The sequence below is a fragment of the Equus asinus genome, chromosome 10 (genome assembly GCF_041296235.1).
Source record: "Equus asinus isolate D_3611 breed Donkey chromosome 10, EquAss-T2T_v2, whole genome shotgun sequence".
In the NCBI taxonomy this organism is placed as follows: domain Eukaryota; kingdom Metazoa; phylum Chordata; class Mammalia; order Perissodactyla; family Equidae; genus Equus; species Equus asinus.
Genome location: NC_091799.1, coordinates 53,537,698 through 53,550,031, shown reverse-complemented (window position 1 = coordinate 53,550,031; position 12,334 = coordinate 53,537,698). Strand labels below are relative to the sequence as shown.

The following is a 12,334-nucleotide window of genomic DNA, read 5'->3' as shown; positions in this document are numbered from 1 at the left end:
GGCGAGGGTCTGGAGGCTTGGAAGAGCCTTGGCGTGGTAGAGCTTTTAACAGGTTAATAGGGCTGGAGCGGAGCTAAGGGTGAGGATTTCAATGCCCCGGGGTACCCAAAGTCAGAGAATTACAACTTCTCTTCCTACCATCTTTGCAGACACGGAAGCAGGAAGATTCAGCCTTCCAGGGGCTGACAGTGCCACCAGGAAGATTCAGGCTAATCCAGTCTCCGCACGGTTTAGTCCAAGTGCAGAAGGAAGGAAAGGGTATTTCAGGCAGAGGTTACAGCATGGCCAAAGCCCCCCGGGGTGTGAGAGAATTGAGAACCTTCAGCTGTTCACAGAGGGGCCCATCGTGGCTAGAGCAGAGAGGATGCATGGGTTCAAGCAGCTGGCATAGTTTTTAAGGGCCTTATAATGCTAGGCTGAAGAGCTTGAAATGTTTCCCAAGGGCAATGGGGAGCTATGGAGGGTGTGTGAGTAGGGGAAGGGAACAGTAAGATCTCTGTCTCTGGGGCCTGGGAGGAAGGGAGTGGAGGGGTGTCTGGGGAGCCCAGGGAGGGAGCTGAGCTGGCAGCCACATGGGAGGGGAGAGGCTTGGGCTGTGGCTATGGATGGAGACGAAGAGGCCCTTTTAGAGATGGATACCGGAAAAATGGACAGGATGGAGGGACCATCTGGGCCCTGAGGAATGCCGCATTTATGCAAGAAAAACAGCAGCTGGCAGAGGAAGCAGAGATGGGACAGACAGAGAGATAGCAGGGAATCAGGAGGGTGTGTTACGATTCACTTCCCGGATGGTGCCCAGCCAGCCGCGTGCAAAGTGCTTGTTAGAACTCCCAAGACACTGTAGGAAAATGCTGTAATTACCCCATTTTACAGATAAGGAATCTCAGGATCACACGTTGGAGGAGCTCAGAGGCTGAGGTGAGGAGGGATTGACATCTTGGGAGCTGGACACGTGTGCCCCGCTGGGGCTGGAGGAAGCCGCTGTCCTTGAGGAGGAAACCGCACAATAACAAGTCACATGACCAGGGGAGGGGGCTTCCTGTTTCCCCGGCCCCTCCCAGGCCAATCTTGGCCTGCCCTGGCCTGAGCGGGCAGTGGCTAGAGTGACCCCAAGAGTCTTCAAGATACTCGAGCCTCTGACCAAGGTGCTCCCAGAGGAACAGAAAAGTAGAAGTAGAGCGGGCTGGGGTGACCCAACCCCAGGAATGGGGCCTCTGGTTCAGAAGCACCCTGGCGAGGAGAGGGGACTCTTGAAGTCCTCGTCCCAGGGAGGGGAGCACAGAGGTAGCGAAAGATAAAGGAAACAAAGGAGAAGGGGGAGGTGAGGGCAACCTTGGTAGGTAGTGAGCTACCTGTCAAGGGAGGCATTCAAATGTGCCGAGTCAGCATTGATAACTCAAGATCCCTTCCAGGGGAGAAAATTAATGCCCATTTCACAGAAGAGGAAATTGAGGCTGTCATTTGCTCAGGACAACAAAGGCAAGAGCCCAGCTTAGGCTGTAGCTTTTGGGGGTGAGGAAGGAGGAGGATTCAGAGGACACTGATTTCTGGACAGCAATGAGTGTCCGGGCCACACGTCCCAGAAGCCGACGAGGGAGGCACGCTCCGCCCGTAAGTGTCCCCTCTCCCTGCCACACCCAGCTCTTTGGGACCCCAGGGCCCAGCCCTGCTTAGCTCAGAGCTCAGCCCTGGGTTCTTTGCAGGGTGAGCTGGACCCTGTGGCAGAAAGTTCAGAGGAGGCTGAGGCAGCCAGCGGGAGTTCTGAGCTGGGCCCTGTGCCATCTCAGGAGAGCTGCAGGCCGGAGCTGCTGGGCCCTGAGGTGGAGGCCAGTGGGCAGGGTGTGGGGAGCAGGTAAGGCCCCTTGGTCTGTGCCCCCCACTTCAGCCCTGGTGTAGCTTCCCCACCCACAGATCTGTGTGTGTCCCTGCCCTGCTCACACACACACCAGGGCTCCCCATTGCCCTCCGCAGCCTGACTTTCAAGGCCCTGCATGATGCAGCCGCAGCCTTGACACACAGCCTCTGTGTGCCACCCACCCCAGAGGATCCCATTTCCAGAACCTTCCATCTCTCGCCTCTTCACAGGACGGACAAAGAGGCTGATGGGGACTTTAGCAGGAGCTTGGCTCCAGCCCCCGAGGGACCCCATGAACCTGCAGAGGAAGCCCACCAGGCACCAGAGGCAGCCCCCCGGGAGGAGGAGCCTGGCCCCACCGGGCCCGGAGCCCCTGATGTGTTTCACGCTCTCCAGAATGCGCTGAGCGCGCTGGAGGCCGCTGCCGCAGCCTGGCGCCACCGGCCCCCAGGCCGCCCTGGGCCAACAGAGGAGGAGGGCAGAAGCGAGGAGGGACAGGTGCCCTGCTGGGAGCAGGAGGGGGCAGGCTGCCGGCGGGAGGCTGCCCGCCTGTCAGAGAGGAATGCCTGGCTGCGCTTGGCCCTGGGCAGCCGCGAGGACGAGCTGATCCGCACACAGGCTTCCCTGAAGGCCATCCAGGCTGAGAAGGCGATGCTGCAGAGAGAGGTGAGTGGGACAGGCCTGCCTCCCAGGGCTCCCCGTCTGAGGGAGGAGGTAGGCCCAGCATGGGCAATTTGTTCATTCGAAAAGCCTTCGGGGCCGGCCCAGGGGCGCAGCACTTAAGTTCGCAGGTCCGCTTTGGCGGCCCGGGGTTCGCTGGTTCGGATCCCGGGTGCGGACATGGCACTGCTTGGAAAGCCATGCTGTGGTAGGTGTCCCACGTATAAAGTAGAGGAAGATGGGCATGCATGTTAGCTAATCTTCCTCAAAAATTTAATTAATTAATTAAATTAAAAAAAAAAAAAACCTTTTATGGAGCCTTGACTGCAGAGCCCCAAACAGACAAAGGTCCCTTCCAATCTTAGCGAAGGCCATCAGGGAGGCCCAGTGAGGAAGTGGCACTTCCATAAAGACCATAAGGAGGTGGGGGAGGAGCCATGCAAGGTTCTGGGGGAAGAACATGGTGGGCAGAGAGGCACCAGCATATGCAAAGGCCCTGAGGTGGGAGTGTGATTGGTGTGTTCAAGGAAGAGTGAGGAGGCCAGTGTGGGGGTGAGTGGGAGGAGATGAGGGCATGGAGGTGATGGCAGGTTGTGCACGGCCTTGTGGGCTGTGGGGAGGATTTGAGCTTTTGTTCTGAGTAAGGTGGGAGCCACAGAGGTTTTTGAGCAGGAGAGGGTCTGGACCTGACGCAGGCGTTCACAGGTGCCCTCTGGTGGCCGTGGGAGGAACAGCTTGTAGGGTGCCAAGGTGGAAGCCTAGAGATTCAGGGAGTCCAGACACTGGCTGGATAGTGGGAGTTGTAGAGGTGGCGAGAACTGAGCAGATTCTGGGTGATGTTGAAGGTGGAGCTGGCAGGTGGGGGTCTGAAAGCTAGAGAGGGGTTGGGGCCAAGTCCTGGTCTGGAGACCTGAGGGACCGGAAGTGAGAAATGGGGAGGCTGCAGGAGGGGCAGGTTTGGTGAGAGGGAGACCAGAAGCTGCTTGGGTCCTGATCAGCTCGAGATGCCGATGGGCCACCCCCATGGGGCCATCAAAGGGACAGTTGTATGTCCAAGTCCAGAGCGTGGGGGAGATATCAGGCTGGGAGGGACACATTGGGGCATCCTCAGCATGTGGGTGGCACCTGAAGCCATGTGGCTGAAAGAGATCGTGGGGAGCAGGCCTCATCTCCCGCGGGACCAGGTGGCAAGATTGTGGGAGCCCAGCACAAGGGGGGGGGCCATTTCCCTACGGAGTGGGGCCCATTTCATGGCTGGGAAGGGAAATCTTTTTTTTTCTCTCCCACCCCCTATCCTCCGCTTCTGGCAACCACCAATCTGTTCTCTGTATCTGTGGGTTCAATTGCTTTGTTTTGTTTTTTAGATTCCACATGTAAGTGAGGTGATATGGTATTTCTCTTTCTCTGTCTGACTTATATCACTTAGCATAATGCCCTCAGGGTCCATCCATGTTGTCACAGATGGCAAGAGCTCCTCCTTTTTCGTGGCTGAGTAGTATTCCATATATACCACACCTTCTTTATCCGTTCCTCTATCAACAGGCACTCAGGCTGTTTCCCCGTCTTGGCTCTCGTGACTAATGCTGCTGTGAACACGGGGTGCACATATCTCTTCGAGTTAGTGTTTTCATTTCCTTCAGAGAAACACGCAGAAGCAGAATTGCTGGATCATATGGTGGTTCCATTTTCAGTTTTTTAAGAAACTTCCATACGTTCTCCATAGTGACTGCACCAGTTTCCACTCCCCACAACAGCACACAAGTATCCCCTTTTCTCCACATCCTTGCCAACACGTTATCTTGTCTTTTTGATGACAGCCATTCTGACAGGTGTGAGGTGCTGTCTCCTTGTGGTTTTGATTTGCATTCCCCTGCTGATTAGTGATGTTGAGCATCTTTTCATGTGTCTGTTGACCACCTGTATGTCTAAGGAAAGAGAAGTCTTGAGTGGCTGAGTGACTTGCCCAAGCTCGTATAGTGAGGGATCTGGTGGGCTGAGTAGCTGGGGTTCCTTTCTCCCAGCCGGCGCTCTTGCCACTACTCTAGGAACAGGTCTTAGAGAGGGCTGGCCAGTGGTTGGAGCCCCCAGGCCTGACCTCCCCTCCCCCGCCCCCCTCCCACCAGGTCCAGGAGCTACAGGATTCCCTGGTGAGCCTGGAGCCCTTCCCACCTCCCTCCCGTGGCCGAGCAGGTGGCTTGGGCAGTGGTTCCAGCAGCTCTGGGGCAGACGAGGAGCCCTGGGGGACTCATGTGAGTGTGGGAAGCTCAAAACCATGACTTTGAGATCCTTAGGATTTGAGGTGGGGAGACTCAAATCCTGGGCATGCAATCCCATAGCTTCCAGGCTTGGCAAAGGCCTAAACTGACGATGCATGGTGATTATCGGTGACAAATCAGTGAAGCAAGTCACATCTTCCCAGCAGGACCCTTTCTCCCTGGCTCACCCCCTGCTCCGGCGCCTCCGGAGTGATTCCAGCACCCAGATGCTTGGGCCTCTCCCCACCCAGCCCGTTGCCCCCGAGATGCACATCATGGAAGCCCAGATGGAGCAACTCCGGGGGTAAGAGCCACAAAGGCTGAGCTCGTGAGGGCACCTCGGCAATGCCATATAAAGCCGGACCTGGAGCCGGAGTCAGGGCAGGGAGGAGGAGTGGCGACATCCATCAGGTCCTGACCGCCCCGAGAGGCCTCTCACGTTCCCTCTTCCCCACCTTCGGAGGCAGGAGCATCGAGAAGCTGAAAGGCTTCAACCGCCTGCTGTCGGCTGTGCTGCAGGAGTGCAAGGGCCGCTGTGAGGGCCTCAGCATCCAGCTGGGCCAGCGGGAGGCCGAGGCCACCGCGCTGCGTCTGGCCTTGCAATACAGGTCCGTGCACCCCAGCGTGACGTCACCGGCTGGGAAGGGAAGGGGTGTGCCCTGAGGATGGCCCCCATCCTCAGAGAGAGACAGGGTGCTTGCAGGAAAGCACTTTCCCCCACCGCAAAAATGAAGGCAATTTTAGGTGAAGGTGCTGAAGGGGTTTGCAAGCTCCTGGGGGCGGAGGTGGGAGGTAAAGGAAGGGAGCCAGGAGCAAGTGGGGATGTCACCTACACAGCAAGCTGGGGCTGGGTGTCCTGGAGCACTCAGAACCAGTGTCCCACAGTGAGCTCTGTGAGGACGGGTATGGCGCCCTGCTCACTCTTTGGGAAGCGGGCTCAGGAGCAGAAGCCTGCGTGGGTGACCTGGAGGCAGCTGAGAAGGAAGCTCAGAGGCTGCTGGCACAAGAGGAGGCTGCCATGGATGGTGGGACACTGAGGGAGCCACAACCAAGGTACCTCTGGGAACCCTGGGAGGTGGATGGGCCAGTGAATGGGGTCCTAACTGGAGAATGGGGCTCCCAGAGCTGGTCCTGTGTTGGGGGTTGGCGTGGCCCACTGTTGTTGGCATGAGGCCTGACTGGAGTTGGCTGGTTGCTACTCAACAAAGTTGGCATGGTGGTTGACAGCCATTGGGTTTGGTATAGGACATACCAGGCTTGGCAGGAAGATGGATGATGGCGCCCACTGATTAGAACTAGCATGATGGTGCTTAATGGGGTTGGGCTGATGTTGGTACCCACTGGGATTGGCACGATACTGCCTAACAGAGTTGGCAAGCTGAGTGATGGTGCCCATTGAGTTGGCATGATGTTGTCTACCATGTTGGCAGGAGTGACAGTGCCCACTGGGTTGGTGTGATGGCATCCACCACGTTGCCATGAGCAATGGTGCCCACTGGCACAAGGGTGTTCACTACGTTGTCTTGATGGATGATGTTGCCATTGGGGTCAGCGTTATGGTGCCGACCAAGTTGGTTGGAGAGCACGCATCACAGATGCATAAGATCCATTATGGTCAGTAAGATGGAAGATGATAGAGCCCACCAGGGCCAGCATGAAGTTAGCACAACCATGTCTGCCAGTGTTGACATAGGCCCCTCTTATGTTTCCTGTAGCCCCGAGGGCAGCAGTGTGGATAGGCCTACACCAGAGGAGGTGGCCACCCAGCTCCGGGGCTATGTCCAGCGTCTCCAGGAGCGCCGTGCTCTAGTGAAGATTCCCCCAGAGCCTGGCCCCACCTTGGCACCCACGCCCGCCGTGCCTCATGCAGAAGCCATGGTGCAGGCCATTCTGGGGACCCAGCCTGGCCCAGCCCTGCCCCGGCTGGAGAAGATGCAGATCCAGCAGGACCTGGCAGCCACGCGGGTACACATGGGCTTTGGTCACCACGTAGGACAAAACCCTTGACTGAGGCTGAGAGGGATGTGGTTGGGGGACCAAGTAGCAAAGGAGAGTTCGGCTGGGCTGGGGGCAGGCTTCCTGGAGGGAGGGGAATGTGGAGCTGGGCTTTGGAGGATGAATAGGAGTTTGTCCTCTGGAATTCAGTTTCTTATAAGACTCCACATCTGGCTTTGCAACATGCCCTTCCTATGGGACAGAGATGGGGGTAGGGGACATAATCTGGGGTGTGTAGCCTGGCATGAAGACTGCTCCCCCTGAGCTGCTGCCTGACTTGTCTAAGACACCTGCCCTCTCTGCACGGCCGTTTCCATGGCTGTAGTTTTTGTGGGAGGACGGTCTTTGCCACCACACAAGATCACAGTGAGACGGAGTTCTTGCCTGACTGGCCATCAGCGGGCGCCTCCCGGGGCCTGTTTTTCCAGCAGTTGATCCTAGAGGCGCACATTCTTTGCCCTCTCCTTCGTCTCTCAGGAGACCCTGGCGGACCTAATGCTGCGGCTCCAGCTGGTGCGGCGGGAGAAGCGGGGTCTGGAGCTGCGGGAGGCTGCCCTCCGCGCCCAGGGCCCGGCCCACGTGCTCCTGCTGGAGCAGCTGCAGTGGGAGCGGGCACAGCTCCAGATGGGGGGCGCCGACAGCAGTGGTGGCGACAGCAGTGGAGGCCAGAGCAGCGGAGACGAGGAGGAGCGGGCCCAGGTGAGCAGGCCCTGCTGGACCTGGCAGAGAGAGCAGCACACTACTGGCTAGGTGGCTCTGGTCAATCCTGGCCCCCTCTGAGCCTCAGTTTCCATTTCTGCAAAAAGGAAGGAGTTAAACGATGAAGCTGCACGTCCAGCTTTACCACCTGTACTTTAGGGTTTCTTTCTTGGAGAGAATTGAGCCCAATGAGCCCCAAGGGGTTTAGCGTGTCACTCAAAGCTGTCCCTCTTCCTTCTCACCCCCAGACTTATTTACACTTCCCCCTCCACTCCAACAGGCCAGCCCATGCATCATCTCTTCCTAGATTTTGGCTCCAGCTTCCCCCCTGAGGCCTTGCCTTTTGCTCCTTCCTGTCTAATCCTGTCTGTTCTCTGCTTAAGGCCTTCAGCAGCTTCTGGAACCCTCCTTTGAATCATCTCTTCCACCTCCAAACCTTTGTACATGCTGTGCTCCTGCCAGGAACACCAGTCACTTCCCTCTTTATCTGGTTAAGTCCTTGTCCTCCTGCAGTCTGAGCTCAGACATCACCTCCTCCAGGTAGCCCTCCTAGACTGCCTTAAGATGAGCGCTCCTATGATTTATTTCCCTTGTTAGGAATTAATTTTACCCTTCTTGGGGTATCTCACCAGACTGGGGACTCTATGAGGGGAGGGGTTGTGGCCACCACAGTCTGGGAGACCTCGACATCCAGCTTGGGCTGAGCAAACCCTCAGCCTGGGCAATGTCACTACCTTCGCTTCTGTCTCTCACAGGGCATTCCTGCTGTCCCTGGTGGCAGCAGGGGCATTGATGGTGGCCAGGTGGGCAAAGTGCAGGACTCAGAGGAGCTGGCCCAGGAACTGGCAGCGTCACTCGCCCGGTGTGTGTGTGCCTGGGTCCCAGGCTGGGGGATGTGTGGCCTGGGTGGGGCATTTGGGAGAGTCCATGGCGGTGCTGTGTGCACGCCTGTGTACAGCTGTGTTCACATGGAGACAACACCGTGGGCAGGGAGGTAGGAGGCAGGAAGGAAGACAGGATTGGTATGGCTGTGAGCCCCTCTCTCCCCACCCTTGCACCAGGGCCCTGGGCCTGCGGGAGCAGCTGCAGTCTCTGTGGGAGGAACTGGAACAGATGGCTCAGAAGGGGCGAGCCAGACGTGCTCAGAGTGCTGAGCTGAACAGTGATTTATGCAAGGCTCACAGGTGGGTGCCCCTCCCCTGGAGACCTGGAAGAGCCCCTGGCTCTCTCTGAGCCTCGGCTTGCCCCCATAATGTGGGTGACAAGTTCAATCCACCCCACACCTCCCCTGGTGCCTAATGTTTGTCAGCCCCTGCTGAATGATGCAGAGGCCTCAGGAAGACCCAGTCTCAAAGAGCCCCTGCCTTGGACGGGAGGTACAGAGCCCTGTCGTGGGTGGCGTGGGGGCTCTTTCCTAGCTCAGCCTCCCCCCTCCAGCGCCCTGGTCCTGGCCTTCCGTGGCGCCCACCGGAAGCAGGAGGGGCAACGACGGAAGCTGGAGCAGCAGATGGCACTAATGGAGGCCCGACAGGCAGAGGAGCTGGCCCTGCTGGAGGCCACAGTGAGGGCCCTGGGGAGGCCCCGGCCGCCCTGCCCACCCCCCGGGCCAGGAGAAACCTTTCTGTAGGCCTTGCCCCTGCTGCATCTGGACTGGCCAGACAGCTGTGGCAGGCCATGTCATAAACTGTCCCGGAGTGATGTTATGATGTCATGTGTTGTGACTTTGCTTGTTGAGGCACGTTCAGCACGGTGGGGGCTGGTGCACCTGAGCTTCTGGGGCCTGGGGGGGAAGGTGGCTGGTCATTTGAGAAAGACTTGGTGTTTCTGGCCAGGCACCATGCGTCATGTTAACAGGACATGTCGGCGGGGTCATGCCCGAAGCAGCCTGGGCTGTGCAGTCAGGGGGTCAGTGAGGTCCTACATCCAGAGCTGGAATTCCAACTCTCACCTGCCTTCAGGAGCCCCCACACACCTTCCCCTGCCCACCCCTTCCTGGGCCGGGCCTGGCAGATGCTCCCAAGAGGAAGATGCCCCCATCCCAGACGGCAGGTGCAGGCTGGCGCGGTCCAGGGCAGAAGGCTGGCTGGAAGAGCACGGGCTCGCGGGGCGGAGGGGGAGGAGGACTCAGAGGCTGCTTTGGAAGGTGCAAAGAATGCGGGGCGAAGCTAAAGGGCCTCCGGGTAGTGGGCGCCTGGAAGGCAAAGCCTGCAAGCCGACCTCGGGCCGGCCGGGGCGGGGAGGACGGCCGAGCGCTCACGGTGGGCAGCTAGGCGCGCAGCTAGGCGCACCGGCGCTCTGGAGCCGCGCCGCCCTCAGCCGGAGCCCCCGGAGCGTCGGCGTCAGGGTCCCAGCGGCCGGCGGCCGGCGCGTCCCCTGCGGGGCCACGTGTCCCGGCCCTCCGCGCCGTCCGCCCCGCGCGGGAGAGGGGCTGGGCGACCCGGCCGGCCTCGATTAGTGGGCAGCTGTCCCCTGCAGGGCGGTAGCTGAAGCCCAAGACGGGATTAGAAGGGGTTTCGTCGCAGGCCGGTGTGGGCTAGCTGCCAGGCCGCCCCTGTGCGGGCGTGCGCGGGGGGGGGGGGGGGGGGGGGGGGGGGCGGTGGCTGCCTTTGCGGGGCGCCGGCGGCCGAGGTCTGCGCCAGCCCGCCGCCTGGCCTCTGCAGGTCCTCTCAGCCGCGGGCGCCGCGGGCGGGCCCTGGGGCTGGCGACCTTCGCACCCCGCGCACTCCTTCTGGACCGAGGCCGACTTTGAGAAAAGCAGGGAAACCGAGGCGGGCAAGGTCGCCCATGGCGGGGCACAGGAACCGACCTTACCCGTTCTTGTCCCCTCTCTCCCCAATAGTGCAAGAATGACCTTAGCCCCCAGACTCACAAGGTTGCCCCTGCTGGGGGCTGGGGGAGGGGACAAAAGCAGACGAAGTGACCTGTTGGAGGGTGGGAGGAGTTCGCGCTGGAGGAGGGCCGGGGCAGGTTCCCAGGCCGCCAGCCGGCGCTAGCCGTTCCCACGGGTGCCCCCGCGCAGATGGGCCCGGGCCTCTTTGTCCCCGTCCGCGGCCGCCGCAAGGTCAAATGTCACCGCGGGGCCGCGGGCAGGGGTCAGGGGGGTGGGGCCGGACTCCCTCAGGGCCCCAGGGGGTGCGGGGCGGCGGAGTACTGGGAGGGGGCGGGGCGGCCGCCGAGGGGTTGGACCAGCCTGGTTCTGGGGTCTGCGGCGACCTTCTTCCCCTAAATCTCCAAACTGGCCCCAGACTGTCGCTTCTGAACCGGCCCCCAGACTTGTGTCCCTCAAACCCGGTTCCCTGCCCCACCCCTCCCCTCTCCCTCCCTTCCCTGAGCCTTCTTTCCCTTCCCAGTCTCCCTTTCTGATCCCTTCTCTGAGATCCCCACCCCGTCTTCCCTTGCCAAGGATCTTAGAAAGTCCCGCCAGGGGCCTAGGACCCGTGTCCTCGCCCCAAATACAAACCAGCCAGCGCCCCCACATTGCCGGACAGCCCCAGAACCAAAGGGTCCTCTCTAACCTTCCAGGTCCCCGTTCCCCAGGGGGCTTACAGGGCAGAGAACTCCACTCTGCTCAGACCCATGGGAAGTCCTTGCTCTTGGCTAACTCTAGTCCTTCTTACTTTCTGTATTTGCTAAAACCTCCCCCACATCATGTCCAGCTAGACCCTCCCTGAGAGTGCTGTGCCTGGCTTTTCCAGAACCTCGGTGTCCTAAGTGTTGCAGTGTCTCCAGGCATCCCCAGCGCCATGCCTGCCCACCACCACGGAGGGTGCTCCCTCAGATGTCATATGGAGAGGGGATGCCTTTCCCAAGGCCCCTTCCTGAGAGAGGCGGGTGTAGGAGCCGGCGGGGGGTAGAGGGTACTGCTCTCCTGCCCGCAGCCCTCCCAGAGGCCCAGCCACGTGCTCTGGTGTCTCGCTGTGGGCCCTGCGCAGGGCAGAGGCGACTGAACCTGAGGGACTCCAAGGGGAAAGGTCACTCCAGCAAGGGCTTTTCCAGCCGGTTAAACGTTAACAGGCCCAGAGCTAGAGGCTGGCTTCCCCAGCCCGGAGGAGCGGGGGCATACAAAGGGTGCTTAATAAATGCTGGTGGGCCCCAGCTGGCGTCTGGGGCGTGGGGGGGCGGGAGTGGGGTGGGGAGTTGGAGGCGGGGCGGCAGCTGGGAAGCTCCGGGGAGCCTGGAAGAGACATCTGCAGTCCAGCCGGCCGCCCGGCCAAGCCCTTTCTGTAAAGCTCAAAAAGGAAAGGAAATTAAGGAGGAAAAAGGGCAGGCCCCAGCAGGGGTGGTGGGCATTCCTGCCGCCTCCAGCCTGGCTGGGCTGGGCGCCCTGCCCCCAGAGGCCTGAGATTCTGCCGAGGGGCCCCCTGACCTCGCGCCCCCGCCTGCCGCAGACCGCAACATCCCTTCCCCCTGGAGATTCCGAGCACCAGGTGTTAGCCCAAGCAGAGAAAGGGTGCGGTGGGGGTCGGACGCGGCGACTTTCTGGAAGAGGAAGCAAACACAATCCATCATGCGACTGTGCAAAGAAATGCCCCAGGCTCTGTGTGTGCTTGCGTGTGTGTGTGTGTGTGTGTGTGTGTGTGTATTGCGCAGGGGCGTGCCCCCCGGGTGCAACTGGCCCCCATTATTGCTTCTGCCGGGAATGCAGGGGGGGTTCGGAGGGGCGCCTCGAGGGCGGCTGAGCGACGCAACGTCCAAGGCCGGAGGTGGAGGGGAGGGCCTCGGACAGACATCTTGGCGAGGCTGCGGAAGGGCAGAGGGCAGCGGCGGCTCAGGCTCCCGCCGCGGCCCGGCAGGGGTTAAGGCTGGAGCGGCGCGGGGGGGCGGCGCGGGGGCCGGGGGAGGGGGCAGGGTCAGGCCGGCGGCCCGCGCT

At 60.4% G+C, this 12,334-nt stretch overlaps 1 protein-coding gene across 5 annotated transcripts; it reads left to right on the top strand.

Annotated features, from left to right (window-relative positions):
• Nucleotides 1-798: 798 nt before the first annotated feature.
• Nucleotides 799-9,170, top strand: USHBP1 (USH1 protein network component harmonin binding protein 1). 5 transcript variants are annotated; one of them, XM_070519378.1, is made up of 13 exons: nt 799-918; nt 1,413-1,611; nt 1,704-1,852; nt 2,086-2,521; nt 4,639-4,764; nt 4,938-5,074; nt 5,238-5,378; nt 5,656-5,823; nt 6,486-6,735; nt 7,243-7,464; nt 8,220-8,326; nt 8,526-8,648; nt 8,902-9,170. In XM_070519378.1, exons 2-13 carry the CDS (start codon nt 1,558-1,560, stop codon nt 9,089-9,091), a joined length of 2,103 nt encoding a protein of 700 aa, XP_070375479.1. In that variant the 5' UTR covers nt 799-918; nt 1,413-1,557; the 3' UTR covers nt 9,092-9,170. The 5 variants fall into 5 exon arrangements, with proteins under 5 accessions (XP_070375479.1, XP_070375478.1, XP_014721406.2 ...); XM_070519377.1 differs by lacking the exon at nt 799-918 and adding an exon at nt 1,049-1,145; XM_014865920.3 differs by lacking the exon at nt 799-918 and adding an exon at nt 1,049-1,145 and having other exon boundaries at nt 4,935-5,074.
• The last annotated feature ends 3,164 nt before the right edge of the window (nt 9,171-12,334 follow it).

Excerpts from the sequence above, each read along its gene's own strand:
- USHBP1 (XM_070519375.1), top strand. The coding sequence starts at position 1,558 with ATGAGTGTCCGGGCCACACGTCCCAGAAGCCGACGAGGGAGGCACGCT. Across the intron at positions 1,612-1,703 it reads GAGGGAGGCACGCTCCGCCC|GGTGAGCTGGACCCTGTGGC; the intron begins GTAAGTGTCCCC and ends GGTTCTTTGCAG. Across the intron at positions 6,736-7,242 it reads AGGACCTGGCAGCCACGCGG|GAGACCCTGGCGGACCTAAT; the intron begins GTACACATGGGC and ends TTCGTCTCTCAG.